General features: G+C 38.3%; 2 protein-coding genes across 3 annotated transcripts in view; one reads left to right on the forward strand and one right to left on the reverse strand.

Moving 5' to 3' along the window:
- The window catches only part of PDE5A (phosphodiesterase 5A), a 134,093-nt gene extending 122,402 nt beyond the window's left edge, over positions 1-11,691 (reverse strand). Inside the window, exon 1 of one of the 2 annotated variants that reach the window (XM_023220046.1) lies at positions 11,602-11,691. Coding sequence is in view for 1 of the 2 variants with exons in the window: in XM_023220045.2 (XP_023075813.1) it covers positions 10,756-10,781 (26 nt within the window). In the remaining variant the exon portion in view is untranslated. Of the gene's footprint in view, positions 1-10,755; positions 11,344-11,601 lie in introns of those variants that run through there. The other variant, XM_023220045.2, reaches the window with a different exon arrangement.
- The window catches only part of LOC111547867, a 131,863-nt gene continuing 120,311 nt past the window's right edge, over positions 11,184-22,735 (forward strand). Inside the window, exons 1-2 of the mRNA XM_031935284.1 lie at positions 11,184-11,206; positions 11,292-11,548. Of these exons, the coding sequence (XP_031791144.1) occupies positions 11,184-11,206; positions 11,292-11,548 (280 nt within the window). The remainder of the gene's footprint in view (positions 11,207-11,291; positions 11,549-22,735) is intronic.

Below are 22,735 nucleotides of genomic sequence, written 5' to 3' on the forward strand. Positions count from 1 at the left end.
TGAATTTAGTTTTGCTTTTAAACTTTTACAATACATCCTGAGATATGAAGAAACCCTGGTGGACATCCCAAAATCACTGTTGGAAGTTATTCCTCTCAGATAACACTGATGTCAATATCACTTGTTGTTTCAAACTTACATATTCCACAGATGATACTTAAGGCTCACGAAGATATCCTTTTCCATACCGAGCAAGCTAAGAACCCTCAAATTCATATTAATTAGATGGTAGGAAATAAAACCAAATGGAAGTTGCCTAAAACCTTTTATGAGCTCTTTTCATAAATGTGACTCAAATCTTACTCTCGAAACTTTTTACACAATGAATCAAATCAGAAGTTTATTATCCAGATATTCTACTTTACAGAAGACTCTTGTAGCTCAAACTACTTATAAAATAATGATTTAATATAAAAATCAGTGTCATTAAGCATAATGTTGAACACATTTTGATTTCATGAAGCTAACAGCACTGCACCCGTCAAGATGATGATGTTATCGTGTGAGTGGAGCACCCAGCAAAACTAACGAGTATGTGCACTACCCTGGTTCCAGCAGCTGCTGCAGGAAAATGTGAAAGTTGACAGACATTTTGTGTCTTTAGTAATACAAAGGGATGAACAAATTCATTTGTGAATGAAAAAAAAAAAAAAAAAACAAGGAATTCTGGAGGCTAGGAAGCTTAGAAGGTGAATGATTATCAACTTTTACAATAGTTTTAACAAAGAGTTTATTTCATCAAAATTACACACGGCAAAAATAGAATGCTATTTCATTTTACACATACTATGTGCTCATATTTTGTAACTAGATGAGAAGTATGGTACTCTTAAAATGATGGATTCAATTAAGTTAATGATTCAATTAAATAGTGCCAAGTTAGTATTGTAATACATTTTTATGGCTATTTAAATAGATTTGTATTGCATATTGGGTACACTTCATTTCATAGTCTCTAAAAAGTTTATAAATTGATTAATAATATTCACTGAAAAAATGAAATGTAACTGTATGGCACATAATCTGAGAAGAATCAAAACCTTCCCCCCTTTCCAATTTACCGTTTCCACTCAAGATTATTATAAACCTATCACAAGATAGAAAACTACAACTTATGTTTTGAGTTTTTAGAAATTTTCCACTAATCTACATAAGTCACAGCTTCTTCCAAATGCCCTCTATCTAGAAGTATTAAATAGTTTTATAAAACTTGTTGACAGGATAGAGGGATGCAAGCCCTGGAATTGCATTTCATATATAATTAGCTAAAGGTACACATACACACACACACACATGTCTGTGTCCAAAGGGTCTCCCTGTGGCAATAACCTTACTTTCTACCAAAGTGGAACTGCTCACTCATGTTACAAAATGAATCTTGAAAAAGACAGAAAGGCCTTAAAATACATATTCAATATTCCAGATGTCTTGAAATGGAAAATTAATTAAAATATTTTATAGGGTTTATAGAATATTTCTTGGCTCCTAGAAAAGTAAGGAAAAGAGAAGAAAAATTGACAAGGCAAAGTAAACTTTTGATATAAACATAATAGCCCTCACGAGTTAAAAATATAACTAGATGAAACCTACTCGTAGAGCAACTAGTTTAATACATTTTGCACTCGGGCCTAAAATAATGTATCAAAGGATAAAACTCCTTTGAAAATACACTGTACTAGGGTATTTGTGTTCTAATGCTAAAAAGATAATTATAATGGCCTAGTACCGAAATTTTCAACCACTCTATTTTAAAATGTCATTTGAGATTTCCCAATTTTTATACTCTGAAATTATATATGGAAACTAAACTCACTTGGGCAAAGTCTTTAGGCACATCATTAAGTAATGTGCTTGCACAGAAAGAGGCCATAGAAGAAAATGTTAACCTCTTCCTGAGTTAGAATCCTCATGACATTAAATATATGAGCCTTTGCTTTGCTTCCGTTAATACTGACAGTGACCTTCAGTATAGCACAGTGATTAACGGCCCTAGGTGAGACAGACTTAGACTTTAAACCAAGAATCACCTCTTTCTAAGAATATGACCTTAGGTACATTATTTACTTTCTTTGTAAAATGGAAATCATGATAAAAGTAAAGGAAATGATGCTGGAGTCAGATACACAGTGTTTCATTCATGATAGTTATTGTTTTTAAGTTAACTGAATATTAAGTGGAGTATATTTTTTAAACTGATTAAGGTTTTGGTTTTCTTAAATAAAAAAAATTTATTTAATGGATTTATACAGCAGAATAAGTAGATGTTGGCTCTTGCTTCTTCCTAAGCCCCTAATTTAAAAGCAATAACTTCTCTACAGAGGTATTTTATATTAAAATAAAAAAGAGAGAGAGAGGGCTGTTTTAATGCATTTTTTCAAATTACAACTTAAAAAATGGACTCCTCAGACTATTGTCTACACTTACATATGACAAAATTTTCTGAATTTTATATTAAGGTTAGGTCATGAACATTTAACTGAGAAAAATAAATGCAAGAACATAATTTGTTTTTTTCATTACTACTTAGAGATTTTTTTTTTTTTTTTTGGTCAAAAAATAAGTTATAGATTTGGGGACTATTTTTTCCCCAAAATATAAAAGTTAAAACTGTTTGACAACAAATGTAAAAAAATACAATAATTAAATATGATGAACACTAGAGCAATATTTCATAATTAATTCTAAACTAGAGCACAGTTTTAATATCTGCTAAAACAATGCTTTAACACTCTGCTATAGGTAATTTATGGATTAAATTGACTGTTTTAGTTCTTATCCAAGGGTACTTACTTGGGTAAATTCTAAAAGTAGGGTGATACCAATCCTTGGGCCTCAAAAATGTCCATATAGCAAGTCCATTCAGCAGTAACTTTCGAAGGAGATTTGCAGGGTGTATTTTTGTGTTTATAGGTCAGCTACTAAAATGCCATCCTCTTTTCTCTTTTCAATGTCTTTTTCATCAGTCACGTGAATTAATCACTAATACCGGCATTGCAAAGAGTATACTAAATTTTCTCACTGGAAAGTATGATTGATAACTTATATGGAAATCTGCTAAAAATTATCTGTAGGGAAAACACAAAATAACTCACATAAAAAGTCATGTTGGCTACTTTTCCTGCTCTTGGATCCTTATTTTATACAGTTTTAGTTATGTTGTTCGCATAATTTGACCTGGATCCACTACTCAAATTTGGAAAAATACTTAAAAGAATGAAACTATTCAATCTGAGAAATCGATACTCGGCTCTCCTGGTGAGAATAAAGAACTCTTACAGCTGAAAGAGATTTTTAAGCTCATTTATGAATCTCTCCACCTTGAATCTTCACCCTGTTTCACCTCCCCTCTTAAAGTTTGAGGTTCATTAACTTGAGCCAGTCACAAAGTTAGCTAATAGCAAAGCTGGAAACAAAATCTGGGGGTTTGGGCTCCCATTCCAGTTCCCTTTCCAGTACCTTACACAATCCCACAAAAGCTTCTGTTCAAACCATTAATAAAATTCATCTAAAAAATGAAAATGACATTTAAATTCTATGAAATCACTATGCTGTCAGAATTTAATTCCCATCTACCAGGATAAGAAAATGCCTACCAAAGTTTGTGATTATATTTAAGGCACTGATGATGCTCAAGGTAAAATGGTAAACTACTAAAAATCACCACTAAAAAGATAAGGAAACATGCATTATTTCCTTTAATTTTCTTAAGAACACTATGAGGTAAATGCCATCATCTCCATTTTACAGAGAGAGTAAATAATGCACCTAGTCTTCCTCTTAGAAAAGTAGCTCTGGGGTTGAAGCCTAAGGCTGTTCTATCTAGGGCCCTTAACCATAAACAGAAATCAATTTTAAAGGGTTCACAACAGTGGCTCATAATCAAGTAGTGGTGCCAACCCTTGAGGGGCATTTGGAAATGCATGGGAACAGATTTTCCATCACATGGATGGGGCATTTAGTGTTCGGAGTTCAGGGATGTTAAATGTCCTGCTATGCACTAGACAGCCTCCAACAACAAAGTATCAGCACCAAATGCCAACATCTTCTTTTGAGAAGCAATGGTTTAGATGATTAAGAGATTAACAGACTATTATTAAACAAAATGGGAGATTTTGGACACCTCTAAGTGATATCCTCCAGTAACCTCTACTCAGATGTTATAGTGAGTAGTTCGCTTAAGTCTGGCATGGTAAGGAAATGAAGACTCTGCCCAAAGTTATTTAGTATTTCTAAGTTTGCTCCAGCTATGAAAACATCTGAGAAGCTTACTGGGACCAAATATAAATAAAATGCAGAATTGCTTCGTATGGTTTTACATTCAAATTTGACTGAGAATTGGAAGGGACAAAATATTTTGTAATCTTCTGTGCATTCACAACATATGGTATAAAAGAAGTTGCTTAAAGGAAAATCTACCACATCTGAAAGAAAACATAATAACTGAAATCTATGCACTAAACATGTAAATCAGTTGGCTTTGCAGTTTAGATATGGGAGAGACGGGACTACAATGGCATTTATCTGAGGTTTGAGAGCCTTCAGAATTCAAAACAAGTATGTTTGAAGATCGTTACTTTGTTCTATAAAATGTTCTAATTTTATATTTTCACAATAATCATAATCAAAACAAAAGAAAGTGAAAGAAATTGCTTTCAATTACTGGGATGACCATCTTATTACCAACTACTGCCCTGCAATTTTAGCTCTAAGGTTTATATTTGTGTTAATGAGAAAATAAAGAGGTAAATTTAATATGCATATATGCCTTCATAGCAAGTAAAAAATGAAAGCTGGTATGCTGTGCTAGAGGAATAAAAGTTTCATGATTGTTCAGAGAGACCCAGTGGGAGAAGTGAAATCATTATAGGCCAAATTGTAGCAAAGGCCAGCTGACCTACCATACTGTTTTTCAGGTAGTTAGAAACATATTTACTTTGCAAGAGTGTTTTAATGAATGCTGTAAATCTGCCTTTGGCTGTGGTTTTATCACTTTGTTTGTTTCATAATTAACTTGGAATGTATTTTGGCATTACAGTTGCATAAATGTTGTGAGTATGATTAAATTATATCTGCTTTTATGTATTCTACTTTTAAGAATTCCACATTTCTCTAACATTAAAATAAAAGGAAGTCAACACTAGGTATGGCAGATATCTAGTACTTCTGGGTCTGCCCACATCACTTTCTTTTGGGATTGTACCCTCCCCAATGACATATCACCTTATGGGCTACCTGCCCCAACAAAACAGTCAAACAACCCTACTCTCCTGAATACAATGATTGGTTCAGAGTTGGGATGTGACCCAAGTAAGACCAGGGTAATCTGGGGAGGACGGATATGGATAAGAAGGTACCTCTCTAATATCAGAAGTTTAAGACCCACATATAGTTAACAAGTAGAAACTCTCAGCACATGAAGAAAGCATGCAAGAAAATAAAGCCAACACAGCACAGGGCCAAAAGATACATGGATAGATGAATACATGAACAAATGGATACATGGATAGATAAATAGATGCAAGGAAGGGCAGGTAAACAGCGTAGATAGATGAAAAGATAAATAGAGATAGGTAGATACATGGATAGACAGATAGTTAGATAGACACAGAGACAGACAGAATTTTGGCACGATTATTTGATTAGCTAAATTCACAGCCATCCCAATCCCACAAGCACTTAAAATTATGTGAGTCAATTCTGTATGTATTCAAGTTCAGTTTCTGTCACTTGCAACCAAAAGCTTTCTAATATATTGTCAATCAAAAAGAACGTCTTTCTTTAACAGGAGTACATTACTTAAGTTTGAAAAATGAGATTATATGATCCCTACTAACTCTAAATTTCAGTGATCCTGTGTGTGTGTTTTAATTATTTCATCAGTTCAGAAGGTCAGGGTCTTTTCTCTTTGTATATTTTCAGTATAGATATTCAACTAAAAGTAGAGAAGAAAATTCTTATTTTTATAATTATCACTATGAATATGATATCAAATGATGATCCTTTCCCGGTTTTAGGTAAAATACAATTATTCAGAGAAAATAATTTGCAAAAAGTTAATCTTGCTTTGTAATTCAGAATGAAGGGAAAAGTCTCCCCTCTCCTGAAGATTAAAAAAGCTAACAATGGCACATAAGACATTTAAAAGCATTTTCATTGCAAACTAAAAACCGGAGAAAATATATCTTTAAAAGCTTTAAAGGCCGGGCGCAGTGGCTCACGCCTGTAATCCCAGCACTTCGGGAGGCCGAGGCGGGTGGATCATGAGGTCAGGAGATCGAGACCATCCTGGTTAACACGGTGAAACCCCATCTGTAGTGAAACTACAAAAATTAGCTGGGCATGGTGACGGGCGCCTGTAGTCCCAGCAACTTGGGAGGCTGAGGCAGGAGAATGGCGTGAACCCGGGAGGCGGAGCTTGCAGTGAGCCGAGATCGCGCCACTGCACTCCAGCCTGGGACAGAGCAAGACTCCGTCTCACCAAAAAAAAAACCTTTAAAACATTTTTAGAATATGTATCAAAATGATTCTTATAAACTTAATAGTTTGTTTTACCTACCTTAAACATTTGGTCGGCAACAAATATAAATTCCTACCACTCAGAGAAAATGAATTAAGCACTTACATTGTTAAAAAAAAAAAAAAAATTTAAATGAGAATATCAAATCAGTAAATAAGATTACAGAGCTAAATATCAAATGAATGACTCATACGGAAAGACTTTCTTCAATTTTTATTCCTAGGTATGTGGCTCACAGGCACTTTTCCCTGAGAACCTGATATAACAGATATTTCCAAGCCACATTCACCAGCTGTAATAGTGGCCAACTGAATCTACATCTAGGCAGCTAAACTAATTTCATAGGAAGTCCTGCAAAGTCAGTAACTAGTCTGCATCCTAAATTCAGAAATTAGTCATTTTTCAACCCTTCACTATCAATCAACTCATTGATTTATTTAATCGTCCTACAGTCCTTATTAAAGGTTTTTTTTTTTTATCCTAGGAAGAGGTTTTTATCCCACAATGGGCTGTGGGAACAAAGAACAAATATAGCTTGACACAGCAATTATAGGTTTAACTTCTAAGTTAATTTGTATTTTCAAATCTAGAGGAAGGGGTGCCTCAAAGTAGGACACATTCTCTGTAATCAGATAAAGGCGAAGGTACAAGCTTTACCTATACAACCTGAACGGAATTCCAAATATTTCAAAAGAAATGATACTGGAGACCAGAGTCAAATCACTTATTTAAGCAGAATAATTTAAAAAGGAAATTTTGTTGCACAGCATAATGAAAACACTAAAAATTTCCTCATCTTGAGGTGCTGAGGACATAAATGTGTGAAAATATTGACAATTTCTACAGATCATCAGATGACAGACTGAAAAAAAGCTACCGAATGATACCACAAGCCTATTTGTGTTATACTAAGCAAATCGATTTATTTAAAGATATCCATCTATACTAACTGCCATCGCATTAATTCTACCGCATTTTTAGGAATCATGTAGTTTAGGCTCTAACATGGGTCTGAATTTGAAACTTTGAAAACACTAGAGATAGAAGAGCAATGAAAAACATTATTTCAGGGGCTCCTATGGATTTCTCCAGGCAGGAAGAATGCAATCCAGAAGAGTGCTTCAAGGGCACTAAAAGGCAGCTTAGAGCTGCTTATATGGACCCTGGTTATGAACAACATAAGGAAAAAAAAGGCCATTATTGCACCAGAATTACCATTATAAAAATACTATAAACAGTATCAAAGTTAGATTGGGTCAATGCCCGGAGGGTTTTATTATCATCAACACTAACAACTGCCTCACAAAATATGCTTAACAATTCATTTGTCTGAAAATTGTGAAAAGTTTATATTCCTGTATAATTTTAGAAACAATAATTTTTAAAAATGTATAGCAATATTTATATACATAATCTGATTGTATTGTAAATACCGTGCAAATAAAAATGCTACAGCTTTTAGAAGTGAGAGAAGAATTACAAGGAAAAAAACTGAAAGAATTCCAAACACAGGACCAGGAACCTCAATTAATTCAGCACAGCTTTGCAGTGTCAAATAAAGTCTATCATAGAAAGCTATATGGGAGTGTAAAACGTCTGTTTCTGGACTTTGATCCAAGCTGTCATAAAAACTTGCCCTCACTTAATATCTCTTATTTCCAGTATATGCCAGATATTCTCAAGCTTTTGCCTAGTACAAAACAAAGCAATAAAGTCAATCATGTCATCCTTACAATATTAAATGACCTAAAACATCACCCACAATCACAGAGCTGATTAGTAATTAATGAAAGGTAACTTTATTCTAATATGCTGTCAAGAATAACAACAGCTGTTAAGCAGCATTAGCACCAGGAAAGCTTCAGTTGTAAAGGCATAAGCATTAAAGCCCTCAATTAACACAGTAGCTGAGGCCTTTAGGACTGCAAATTGTCTAGAATAGTGACCTGGGAGTTTTCCAGATGTGATTTACTGGTCTCAAATTAATGTTTACGCCAATAGACTATGTTCTGAATCATTCAATTGACACCTTCAAATGGACATAAACAGGTTGTGATAACTAAAAAGCTCCAAGCTATAGCTTTTTTTTTTTTTTCCGAGATGGAGTCTCACTCTGTTGCCCACGCTGGAGTGTAGTGGTGTGATCTCAGCTCACTGCAACCTCTGCTTCCCGGGTTCAAGCAATTCTCCTGAGTAACTGGGATTACAGGCACGCGCCATGCCTGGCTAATTTTTGTATTTTTAGTAGAGACAGGGTTTCACTATGTTGGTCAGTCAGGCTGGTCTCGAACTCCTGAGCTCGTTATCTGCCTGCCTCGGCCTCCCAAAGTGCTGGGATTACAGGCATGAGCCACGGTGCCAGGCCCTACCTATAGCTTTTAATGAGGTGCATAGCTCTCTACTTGAAGACAGTGATAGTAAACAATGTAATATAATAGCATAAATGCTTTCAAGGTCGACCCAAATTCACAGGTGTTTGAGAATCTGGGAATGCGAGAACCTTGATGTTCAATAACTACTATTGAATGTAGATCATTTAGTCTGAGAAAAGGATGGAGAATCATGCATGAATGTCCAATGACAACAGTTAATTAATGCAGAAATTGTTTATGTCAGCAAGGCTGATTACTGGTGCAGATGGACAATCTGGGTGAATATGAATATATTTTAAAGTTTAAAACATGCCACATACATCTACAGAACTATTTTGTTTCATGGGTTTCTTGAATCACATACAATATTCATTTTACACTTACAAAGTGTAAAAAGAGGGGAAAAGCAAAGTAATGTGAGCTTCTACTTTAAAAAAAAAAAAATCCTTAGCTATAAAGTTAAAACGTATGCAATAAGTTTTTACCACAATAATGTGAACCACACTGGGGTTAGTGGTTTGCATTTTCATAATCAACAAATGTCCATCCTCTTATTCACATTTTAAGTCTCCAGCTAATGCCACCAAATATAAAACCAAATTGGAATATTGTTTCATGAAAGACCTCTGGCTACACACAAATTCTTAGGTTATATTCTTTACTCTGACGACTCTCAGCACTTTATTATAACTCTTAAAATTGAGGACCTGCACTATTAAATATTTTATACTTTCATTTTCCAACTTATACTCAACATAAACTCTTAAGAATATGTATACACACACATACATATACCACAGAAAGTGTTCAGCCTACTGCCAACATCAACTGTAATTTAAAAACCCTAACCAAAAATTTTTTAAAAGTTTTTTTACAGTCTCAGATGATCTAAATTTTACAGTGAGCATGGTAATTTTGAGAAATAGGATTTTGATCCCATGCTGCTTGGGAGAAAAAGTAATGCGAAAAGAAATGTAACTCAGCTCTTTCCATTTATTTTCCAATACAATGTTGCTACACTTTCAAAGTGTTGGTAGGTTCTGAAAATGTAGTGTTCTTATCTATGACTAGTCAAAAACGACCAACAAGCCATCCCTAGTTTACATCTTTAAGAGAAAAATAGGGAACGAAGAAAGGACATTTATGCTGATTTCTTACACAATAACTTTTTTCTTTAAACTTTTTATAATCTGCCTAAAGAATAGGTCCAATACACACTTTTAAAAATCTGCCGGGTTCTCTGGCCCGCTGATCATTCTATGCGCTGTAATTCAAGGAGAGCAGAAGGCTGGGAATGCGCAGAGTGAAAGGAAAGTGGGTGCAGATGGCCTCAGAGGGGCAGATGACCCCTGAAAACTGTTGGTCCACAGTAACCGATCATTCTAGACCTCCATGGCCTTAGTGGCTCACCCTAAACTCGCAAACAAGTGCCCTTGAAAAAGAAACCACTTTCAGGGCTATACTCTGGGCGCTCAAGATTTAGGATTTTGAAGGAAGAAGGTGAGAGCAGGGGAAGACGATTTTAAAAGAAGGGCTGGGTTACTAAAGAAAAAAGATTAATCCCAGAGCCTTCCACTCTGTCAAAAAAAAAAAAAACCCTGAAAGTGATTAAATTGGCACCAACTCTGGACGTTCCTTAGGAGAAAAAAAAAAAAAAAAAGATTAAAAAGGGCCCAATTTAAGACCCTCATTAATACATCTGCAAGAGAGCAAAGAATAACAACAACAACAACAAAAGTTATACAGTCCATTTTCAATGATACATCGTCCCACTGGTGCCACCGGGGCGCCACCACCCAGCACCCGAGACCCGCCGCGCCCCCGGAAAAAGTGGGAAGGGGGATAGGGGGATACTGAAGGAAGTACCTCGTTTTGTCTCCAAAGGGCAACATAGCAAACGTGGTAAGTTAGTTTTCGAACTCCGCCAATCCTGGACTCCAGGAGGCTCCGTAGGGGCAACAACGTGCCCAGGTGAGGTGAGGTGAGCTCGGCGACTCGGAGCCAGCTCCCTCACGGCCCCGGCCTCCGCGCCGCCGCCCGTCGCCTCCCGCTCGCCCCGCGCTGCGCCGCCCCCTGGCGGGGAGCGACCGGCAGAGCAGCGGCCGCGCGCCGGCGGGTGGGACCCGGGCGTCGAACCCGGGCGAGCTCCTCGAACATCACCGCCGGGCGTGTGTCACCCTCCCGGCCAAGGCGGCCAGTACCCGCTGCCCGACGAGCGCTGCCCAGAGCAGGCGGCAGCGGGGCACGGACTCCTTCAGCAAAAGGGAACGTCCTGGACGCCGCGCACCCCGGCTATGCATCAACTCCTCAGACTTCGGTGAACCCGCCCGCCAAGCACTTTCTGCTCCATTCTTCTTCTCCCTCTGTTCCCAGTCTCAATTCCTCCCCAACTCTCCCGCGAGCGTTTCCCACGAGCGCCCTGACTGCTCGCTGCGCAGCCGCCTCCAAAAGGACAGGCTCCCTCCTCCCCGCCCACCGCAAGGGCCGCCGCAGAGCTTGGCTCTGGACCAGAAAGAGCTGGCCTCTGGGGTCTCCGCTGCCCCATGGGGTCCGCTCCGGGCAGCGCCTCCCCCTCGCCCTTTGTGTGCACACAGCAAACCCCTCTGCAGAGCTCTACTTTTGGCGGCGCAGCCATCGGCGGAAAAGCGAGTGAAAGGAGGTGCGCGGGACAAGCAGGGGACTGGAAGGGGGGGAAAAGGCGACCGCACTCACTTTGGGAAGGTTCCGTCATGTTGCCTTTGGGCTTCCCCGTGGTCTCGTCCCTAACCCCAGCTTCCCCGCCCAGCCAGGGCCAGGGCGAGGGGGGACGTGGGAGGAGCGGAGCCACCAAGACCGACTTGGAAATGGTGCTTCCGGAGCTGCAGGGAAGGGGCTCAGAAACTGTTTGGGTTTTGCTGATTGGATTTAGGGGAACCAGGGGGCTAGAGAGGGACTAGGGGAAGGCCCGTGAGCACGGATGTATGAAAATAATCATGTTCCCATGGAATACCAAGAAGGGCGGGGGTGAGGGTGGGAGGTCGCCAAGTACATTTTTGTATTTGAACTTTGTGAGCAAGTTGTATCAAATTCGACGCTTGAGTTTTTCGACTCTGCTCGCTTAGAGTTGAGGTTTCTACCTCGTAACAGGACCGAGGACCTACTCCAAAAGCAAAGGGCCTGGGAACAGGGGTGAACGAAGGGCACAATTCAATAGGGGAGAGAAATCAGCCCCGGGTCACACTCCATGCCCCGGCCGGGTCTTCCGTGGGTCCTCTTCTTACCTGGTGGCTTTTCTAACAAAGTAAGAGAAGGTAAAGTCCCAGTGATCGTCCAGCCATGCTTCGACCGAGTCCTGATCCCTCTGCTGCTGCTTCTGCTGCTGGGGCTGCTGCTGCTGTCGCTGCCGCCCGAAGCTGGGGCCGGCCCGCTCCATGGTTGGCACCGAGCGCCTCGGAGGCTCTCTGGTACTGCTTTTCCACCCCAGTTGGGGTCCCTCCCTAGGAAGAACAGGACTCGGCCTAGAGACCCTCCCCCTTCGTCCAGCTCCAGTGGGGCCGGCTTTTGGCAAAGCGGCGGGAGCGCCAGGCCAGCCTCTTGCCCCGCCCCGCCCCGCGCGGTCCTCCGGGCTCCCAGGTGTGGTGGGCGGGGCCAGGAGCAGCTGCCGCTCCCCTCCCTGGGGTCCGCGAGTGTTCGGCTCTCGCAGGCTCTTGAGTCCCCTGGTTCCAAGGAGGCGGCGGCTGCGCCCGGCGAGCTCTCCGGAAGCCAAGTGGCCGCGGCTGGAAGGAGGCCACGCGGCCGCTGGGGTGCGCTGTGTGCCGAGCCGGCTTCTGGGGAGCGCGCTAGGTGACTGGGTGTGTTCTCAGAGTGCCACAGGGAGGGAAGGTCGCGATGTGAGAAGTTTTGCCTGAAAGTAAGAGATGGTTAGACCCTGGGTCCTTTTCCTGGGGCCTGGGAGTACAATGACCTTCCCGCCTAGCTTTTTCCCAGCCCTACGCTTGGGTCTGCGAGGAGGGGGACCGACCTCCTTAGGAGCCCAGCCCGCGCAGTGACTTGAAGCGCTCCAGCCACGGACCACCGGGTAGAGAGAGCTGGAGCGTGTGCTAGCAAGACAGATTTGCTGGTGTAGGTGGGTAACTTGCAACAAAGCCATACCCGTGCTTAATGTTAGTGAATATAGCAATAACTATAACTTAAGTGACTTTAACCATTGCCTCAAATTTTCCTTTTGCATAACTGGAAAAAGATTTTCTTGGAAAAGAAAAAGCGAACAAATAATTTCCAGTGCTTTGTGCATGAAGTTAGAAAACAAGGGCACCTCTGTACAATTAGGTTAATCCGAGAGCACTGGCGCAATCCGAGAGCACCTGGGTGCTGTCAAGGGCAACCAGTTAGCCCAATTTTTAAATTAATGCGTCATTTTAATTAAATTGGAATTAACACTCCCTCAAAAGTATCCATTAAAAATGGCTCAGCTTTTTTGTCGAATCCCTATCTTGCCTGTTTAAAAAAAGAGTTGGTGTCATCCTTTGCTTTGTCTGCATCCCCGTCTTCCTGTCATGCATTTGCAGTTTTAATATGGCATTTTGCAATGACCTATATTTTTTGGTAGAATTAGATCTGGAATTATGGATTGCACAATGTGTGAATGACACATCATTAGCACTGATATACAAAAAAAGATTAGTTAGCTGATATACTTTTAACAAACTCCCTTCAAAATACTCTTGGCAAGAATGTAAGGCATTATTCACTACATAGAAACACATCATTAAATTGATAATCGGAGAACTTTTAAAAGTATCTTCTAGTCCCCCAATGCAATGGTTTATCTTTCCTCCATTGAGTAATTGACCTTTTGCAACTTCAGTTTTTCTGAAACTTTACTGCTGTACGCGGGTAACCACAACCAAAGAAAATCAGTCAAAGCAGTAGAGTGAACTAATGCGTGATAAATTATATTAGATTTAAAAATGAGATTTCTCTCCTAATGTGTTACTGTGATAGTGACTATAGTGCTCATGAAATACAGTCATGCAGGACACATTCTGAGAAATGCATCCTTAGGCAATTTTGTCGTCCTCTAAACATCACAGTGTACTAACACAAAATAGATGGCTCAGCCTACTACACACCTGGGCTATGTGGTAAACCTATTGCTCCTAGACCACAAATCTATACAGCATATGACTGTATTGAATACTGTAGGCTATTGTAATGCAATGATATTTGTGTATCTAAACATATCTAAACATAGAAAAGGCACAGTAAAAATATAGTATTATCTTATGGGACTCATATATGCGGTCTGTCGTTGACTGAAAAGTGGCACATTACTGTGGAGAGTTTCTCCTCAGGATTGTTTTTTCTTGTGGAAATCCATACATTCCTCCTAACTGGAGGTCAATTATAATTTAAAACTCTGCTTATCTACTAAAGATGCAGTGAATTGGGGGCTTGAATTATTTGCTTTTGTTGGATACTTGATTAATTAAACACATACAATCATTTCAATGTTTGTGTTCCCTCCAAAACTCATGTTGAAACTTAATCCCTAATTCAACAGTATTAAGAGGAGGTGTCTTTAAGTGATGTTTAGACCATTAGGGCTCTGCCTTTGTGAATGCATTAGTGCCTTTTTAAAAAAGACTCAAAGGAGCCACTTGGCCCCTTCTGTTCTTTCCACTATGTGAAGACACAGCACTGACCCCTGCAAAGGATGCAGCAATAAGGTGCCATTTTGGAAGCAAAGAGCAGCCGTCACCAGATACCAAATCTGCTGGCACTTTGATTTTGGAGTTTCCAGCCTCCAGAACTGAGAGAAATTAATTTCTATTGTTTATAAATATCCCAGTCTGTGATATTTTATTATAGCAACACAAATGGACTAAGACAGTGGGTAATATCAAAATGTTCATTTTTCTCTCCTAACCTGAAAAGGTTAAATTATCAGAAACCAGGAAGTTTTCTGAAAAATTGCTTCAAGAAAAACAATCCATAGGCTGGGCACAGTGGCTCATGCCTGTAATCTCAGAACTTTGGGAGGGCAAGGTAGGAGGATCACTTGAGCTCAGGAGTTCGAACCAGCCTGGGCTACATAGCATGACCCTGTCTCTACAAAAAATTTTAAAAAATTAGCCAGGTGTAGGAGAACACACCTGTAATCCTAGTTATTCGAGAGGCTGAGGCAAGAGGATTGAGCCCAGGAGGTCAAGGCTGCAGTGAGCCATGACTGTACCATTGCACTTCAGCCCCAGTGACAGTGTGAGACCCCCGGCTCTATAACAAAAAAGAAAAGAAAAGAAAAACAGTACATAGATTCTCTCAATAGTGAATCTCAAGTCTGTGTGGTATATATGATCGGTTGGGAGTTACTGTGAAGGCCTATTACCTGAGGAACGTATCACAAGGGATTGGGGAGCAGAAGTGTCTCAAACAGTTCTAGTCTCTGGGAAATTCAGCCAAAATGTGTAACTATACCTCCTGTAAATTTAAAGCAGTTAAAGGTAAGCATATTGTGAACTGACATTACCCGGGCCTCTTGTTTTTCAACTTCATTTTATTCTTTATCCCAATTTGCTCAATTATTTTGTTTTAACTTGGTATGAATTGTTCTAAGCACCTCAAATCTTGTTATGGAATGAGTTGAAGAATACATAAATCATAAACACCCACAGGAAATAACCTGAAAAATGCTGTTAATGCTATTTATAACAAACAAATGAGCAACGATGTATATATGTGTATATATGTATGATATGTGTGTGTATATATGTATTTATTTTTTATAAACTACCCAGTCTGTGATATTTTGTTATTGCAACACAAATGGACAAAGACATATATATATATATATATATATATATATATATATATAAAATCAATGATATATATGTGTATATACATAAATATACATATACATACATATATATATCATTGCTCATGTGTTGCTCACGAGCAACAACTTAACCTAAAGACCTTCAATGTATTCCTATTGTGCTAAAATAAAACTCAAACTGTATAATGTGGCTTACAGGGTTCTACATTATTTGGCTGTAACCTACCTATACTGCTAAATATTTTGGTCATACACATAGAAAAAGCAAAAATAACCAAAACCAAATGCAACAACACAAAAACACAAAAAAAGAAATATAAGGCATAAAAATTTAAAAATAAACATTCTCCATTTGCAGACATGAGTATCTATGAAAAATATCCAAAGGAATGTACAAAGCAACTACAAGAATTAAGAGATGATTCAGCAAGGTTGCAGCATAAGTGGTCAGTATACAAAAATCAATTGTATTTCTGTATACCAGTCTTATGGGCTGATTTGTTTCCCCAGATTCATATGTTGAAGCCCTAACCCCTAGTACCACAGAATGAGATAGGGCCTTTAAAGATGCAATCAAGATTAGATGAGGTCATGTGAGTGGTCCCTAATCCAATCTGACTGGTGCTCCTATAAGAAGAGGGAATTTGCACACACAAAAATGTGACACCAGTGATACTCTCTCATAGAGGGATAGCCATGTGAAGAAGCAGCAAGAGGATGGCCATTTGCAAACCAAGGAGAGACACCTCAAAGGAATCCAACCTTCTGGCACCTTGATCTTGGACTTCTAGTCACCAGCAGAGTGACAAGATCAATTTCTGTTATTTAAGCCACCCAGTGTGTGGTACTTTGTTACAGTAACACTAACAAACTAATACAACTAGCAGTGAAAAATTAGAAAACAGTATCATTTGTAATAGTGTAAAAAACATTAAATACTTAGGGATAAATTTGGCAAAATATATGTAAGAAATATACAGTAAAAGTTATAAAACATTGCTGGGAGAAATGTAAAAAGACCTAAATAAATGGACAGATATGTTCATTGAGTGGTGGACTCGGTATTATCATGATGTTTATTCTATCCAAACTGAACGATATGATCCCAATCATATTTCAGCAGACATTTTCATGGAAAGTGAAAATCAGATAACAGATTTTCTATGGAAATGCAAGAGATACAGAAGGCAAAACAATCTTGAAAAAGAATAAAACTAGAGAACTCATGCTACCTAGCTCTTAAGATTTACCATAAAGCTATAATAATCAAGGCAGTGTGGCATTTGCATAAGGTTAGTCAAACAGAACCATAGATAGAATAAATAGTTTAGAAATATCATTTACACAACTAGTTGATTTTCAACAAAGGTACCAGTTATTCATTTATAAAAAGTAAGGTTTTTTTTTCAATAAATAATGCTTTAACAACTGGATCTTTATATGGAAAAATAGTATCCTCAACCACTATTTTATATTATATATAAACATTGATTAGGAATGAAACATAGATCTAAAAACTAAATGTGATTTCTAGGAGGTGACATAGGAGAATATCTTCACAACTTGGGAGCAGCAGGGATTTCTTAGGAGGACACAGAAATCAACGGTACAGAAACAACAACAACATCTAGATTTTACTAAAATCTTTTACTCTTTGAAAGATACTACGAACACAAGAAAAATCCACAGAGTAGAAGAAAATATCTGCAAAACATATATCTAACAGAGACTTGTATCCAGAATATATAAAGAACTCCACAGCTTAATAATAAAAAGATAAATGTCTCAATAGGGGAAAAACTGGCAAAAGACTTAAGCAGACACTTAATAAAGTAAGACATGTGAAAGTTCACTAAGCACATGTAAAAATACTGAACACCTAAGTCTTCAGGGAAATGCAAATTAAACCACCGTGAGATCTGCCTCCACCCTCTAGAATGGTCGAAATTAAAAAGATTGCTAATGCCACATGATGTTTGGTGGTGGATATGTAGCAGTCAGAACTCTCATACATTGCTGATAGGAAGTTAAAATGATATAACTGCTTTTGAAAAAGGTTTTGCCTTTTCTTATAAAGTTAAGCATAAGCCCTTTCTTCTATTAATTCCATTTTTAGATATTTACCCAAAATATATTTACCCAAAAACATGTATCTGAAGATAAATTATATAAAAATGTTCAAAGTGGCTTTACCTTTAATAACCAAAAGTTCCAAAACTCCAATTATCTCATCAGGAGAATGGATAAATTCTAATATAGTGATTAAATAGAATACAACTCAGCAATAAAAAGGAATGAAATATTGATATATTTAAGAATGTGGATGAATATTATAAACATTATACTATATACACAAAATAATGTATATGATTGATTCAATTTACATGAAGCTCTAGGACAGATAAAGCTAATCTACAATGAAAATAATTAGAAAAGTGGTTTCCTCTGGCAGAGAAGTTGACTGAGAAGAGGCATGAGGGAAGATTATTGGGTGATAGTAATGTTCTGTGTCTTAAATAGTGGTGTGGGTTGAGTATGTGCTTTTTTTCAAAAGTTATCAAATTGTGCATAAATGAAATCACTGTGTAATATTTTACCAAAAAAATCTATTAAAAATATGGAAACTAGTTAGTAGGGTTGCTTTTATAGGGGTATGAGTTAAAAATTCTGAAACTATTTTCTTTATATTCTAGGCTTGAGAAAAGTGAGCAAATGTAATGAGATCCAGGTTTCTCATTGTTGGAGAAGAGAATAACATATATGGAAAAGGGAAAGACTAAAAGTTACATTGTGGTGTTAAAATGAAATTGGAGGTTAACATTTTTAATTTAGTTGAAATTTTAGTACATACATCATGTAGGGAAAATCCACATGACAAGGAAATATAGGCAGTTTGTAAGAGCTGTGGATGGCCTCCAGCTGATAGCCTACCATGAGTTCCAGCCAGGAAGAAAATGAATTCCTCAATCTTGTGAACCACAAGGAATTGAGTTCTGCCAACAGGCTGAGTGACTCAGATGAGACCACAGTCCCAGACAGTACCTTAATCGCAGCCTTGTGAGAAGCTAAGCAGAAGACATCTTAATAATTGATGTCTTAATAATATTGAGTTCTACAATCCATGGATATAGTATATCTATCTGTTTATTCATTTTTTTTTAATTGTTTTTACAGTAAATGTCTTGCAAATTTTTTTTTCAAATTTGCATCTATGTAGATTCTGTCTTCAGGAAGTGCTAGAAGCAATAACATTCCAGTAGCAGTGAGTACACTTTGTACCCAAATTTGGTTTCTAAATATCAGTCTCCACTAAAAGAAACCAGGAATGTTTGGAATAAAGATTCCAGGTCTGGAGGCAGAGAAAGTATAAGATATGCCTGGAAAATCTTGTTTTAAGAAATAAGAAAGCTTTAAAGAATGATGGAAACATATCAGAAAGATAGATAATGTGTCTTGATAAAACACTCCCAGTGAACAAATCTGGAACAATCTGAGCATCAAAAACAGTAACAAATGATAAACTATTGACTAAAATAAAAAACTATGATTCTATACTGATATAAATAAGTAAATAGATAAGTAAATAAGAGAGAGTGAAATGCTCCTTAGAGTAAAATGCCCACTAATACATATAAAAGGAATCACATAGTTTAGAAAATCATCAATAGAAGCCAAAAATAATAGATGAGAGTTTGATGAATGGGATATTTACATGGTCTTAAAGTTTACAAGTTATTCATCTCCTCACAAGTTACTTATTAGTTACCATGGGAAAGTAGTAGCTTTACAATGAGGAAACTTGTGGGTACCACCCTAACCAAGTAGTAGATTTAATATCACTTAATACTGGGAGAAACCAAAACTACTTTTAGTAGAATGTACTGAGAAGGACGCAACATCATTTCCGTGTCTGTGTTATTCCTCCCCAAAGTGTAAAATCCGAATCTAATCATAAGAAAACATCATTCATGCTGAGGAGCTTTCTATAAAGTAGCTGGCCTATATGCTTCAAAAATTTTAAGGACAAGAAAGAAAAAGAGAGACTGAGAAACTGTGTATTAGTTATTTATTGCTGTTTAACCTTACCACAATCTTAGTGGTGTAAAGCAGTATACATTCATTGTCTACCAGTTTCTGTGAATCAGGAGTCCAGGCTTGACTTAGGTGGAGTCTCACAATCAAGGTGTCAGCCAGAGCTTCAGTCTCAACTGAGACTCAACAGAAGGAAGTATCCACTTCCAAGCTCATTCAGACTGCTGGCAGAATTCAGTTCCTTGCAGTTGTAGAAGTGAGGGGTTCTGTTTATTGCTAGGTGCTGGCTGGAGACCTTCATAGGATGTTGGCTAGAGTCTGTTCCCAGCTTCTGGAAACCACCTATGGTTTTGTGCCACATGGAGTTCCTCGACATGGCAGCTAGCTTCCTCAAAGCCAGCAAGGGAGGATGACTTCAGCAGGATGGGCACTACAGTCATGGACAAGTTCTGAGAAATGCATTGGTAGGAAATTTTATAATTGTGCAAACAACACTGAATGTACTTACACAAACCTAGACTATATATTACAACCCAGCAGCCCCCAACCTTTTTGGCAGTAGGGACTGGTTTTGTGGAAGACAATTTTTCCATGGACTGGGGTTGGGGGATAGTTTCGGGATGATTCAAGCACATTACACTTATTGTGCACTTTATTTCTATTATTATTACATTATAATATATAATGAAATAATTATACAACTCACCATGATGTAGAATCAGTGTGACCTCTGAGCTTGTTTTACTGTAACTAGATGGTCCCATGTGGGGGTGATGGGAGACAGTGACAGATCATCAGGCATTAGATTCTCATAAAGAGCACACAACCTAGATCCCTTGCATGTGCAGTTCACAATAGGGTTTGCATTCCTATGACAATCAAATGCTGTCACTTATCTGACAGGAGGTGGAGCTCAGGTGGTAATGTGAGCAATGAGGAGTGGCTATAAATACAGATGAAGCTTTGCTTGCTCACCTGCCACTTACCTCCTGCTGTGTGGTCCAGTTCCTAACAGGCCACAGACCAGTACTGGGGGAGTTGGGGATCCCTGATATAGACTATTGCTTCCAGGCTACAAACCTGTACAGCATGTTACTGTACTGAATACTGTAGGCAATTTTAACACAATGGTATTTGTGTAGCTAAACATAGAAAAAGTACAGTAAAAGTATGGTGTTATAATCTTATGGGGCCACTAAAGTATGTGCAGTCCATCACTGACCTACGTGTTGTTATACAGCACATGACTATAATCATATGTAATATATGCACACAATCATGTACAGATAATCACATATATCCAGTCACCTTTGCCATATTCTATTTTTTGGAAGCAAGTCAAGGTCTTGCCTTCACACAAGCAGGAGGGATCACACCAGGGTAGAAATCACTGATACCATCTCAAGAGTCTGTCTAGAACATCACTGTGTAATAAGGCAAAGGGCTTGTGACATAGCATATGTTGGTAGATATTTGTTGGGTCCATTTAAAAAGACACGTGGATGTCTACTCTCCTAAAGTACCTTGATAGTACTTCTAAGTATTGTATATAAATATGTCAGCAATTAATCTTTGAGGAAGGGTTGTTTCTTTTAGTGGTCTTAGTGAGTCTTATCACACTTAATAAGATAACCTTTTACATTTAACAGCAATAGGCTCATATGAAAGAGCAGTTTTCTGTTGATAGTGCTGGAGCTCATATTTCAAGTTATTGCACAGCAGGGATCAGCCTAATATTTTAAATGCAGCTGTATCGGTCTGTTTTCACATTGCTACAGAGAACTACCTGAGGCTGGGTAATTTATAAAGAAAAGAGGTTTAATTGGCTCACAGTTCTGCAGGCTGTACAGGAAGCATGGCTGGGGAGACCTCAGGAAACACAATCATGGCAAAAAGAGTGGATGAAGCCATCATATCCTACATGGTTGGAGCAGGAGGAAGAGAGAGAAGGGGGTGGTGCCACACACTTTTAAACAATAAGATCTTATGAGAACTCACTATCATAAGAACAGCAAGGGGGAAGGCCACCCCTGTGATCGAATCACTTCCCACCAAGCCTCTCCTCCAACACTGGGGATTACAATTCGACGTGAGGTTTGGGCAGGAACATGAATTCAAACCATATCAGCAGCCTAATATTTTAAATGTGTGAATTTAAATCAAATTCTGATTCTCAATTTTAGGGACAACTTATGAATAATACCACTTTGTTATAGTGCAACACTTCTGGTGAGCACACAGCATTCCCTTTCCCAAATCAAAACTGGGCTTTTCTACCCAAGTCTCTTGTAGCGACCAAGAATTCAGTTTGATATACAAGGGCTTATGCATCTGGAAAAGACATCACACAGAAGATACTAAGCAGCTGCTCTCCATATCAACAAAGGTCAGACATAGAGGAAATGAACTTGCATTAAGTCAGGAGGGATTTTAGACAGATACTAAACACACTTTCCCTACAAAGATGTAATACAGATGGATCCTTGATGAAAAACAACTGTGGAATTTTCCCCTGGAGACATGGACAAATGGGGTGGACAACCATCTGTTGATAATGCTTTGAAGTCCTGTCTAAGAAGCAGTTCAACCTCAGGAGCTCTTGAAGTGCCTTGCTGCCCTTTCACCTGCATATGGATTGTATGTTACACAGAGGAATTAGGTTGTTTTGTTGACAAATAATATTAGCCACTCACAGAAACACAAAGTAATACGAAACACTTGTAGCTAACACAAATCTATATTCCTCCCATCCACTTCTCTATTTAAAAAGAGATTTCCTTCTCTAGAGAGAATATCTTACATTATTCAGAATGACTAAAAATAAATTAATTAGTTTAGAAAGAAATAGAATGGAGGGAAATATTTTAAAGTCAACTACATCAAGGTGTGACACACTTAACTAAAAACCAGTTTAAAAGTAGGTCATTTAGAATAGACTCTTTAAAAACTGGAAGAACAAAGATGTATGTTTTCAAAAGAAAATGTAGAGAAACAGGTGTA

The sequence above is a fragment of the Piliocolobus tephrosceles genome, chromosome 3 (genome assembly GCF_002776525.5).
Source record: "Piliocolobus tephrosceles isolate RC106 chromosome 3, ASM277652v3, whole genome shotgun sequence".
Classification (NCBI taxonomy): Eukaryota; Metazoa; Chordata; class Mammalia; order Primates; family Cercopithecidae; genus Piliocolobus; species Piliocolobus tephrosceles.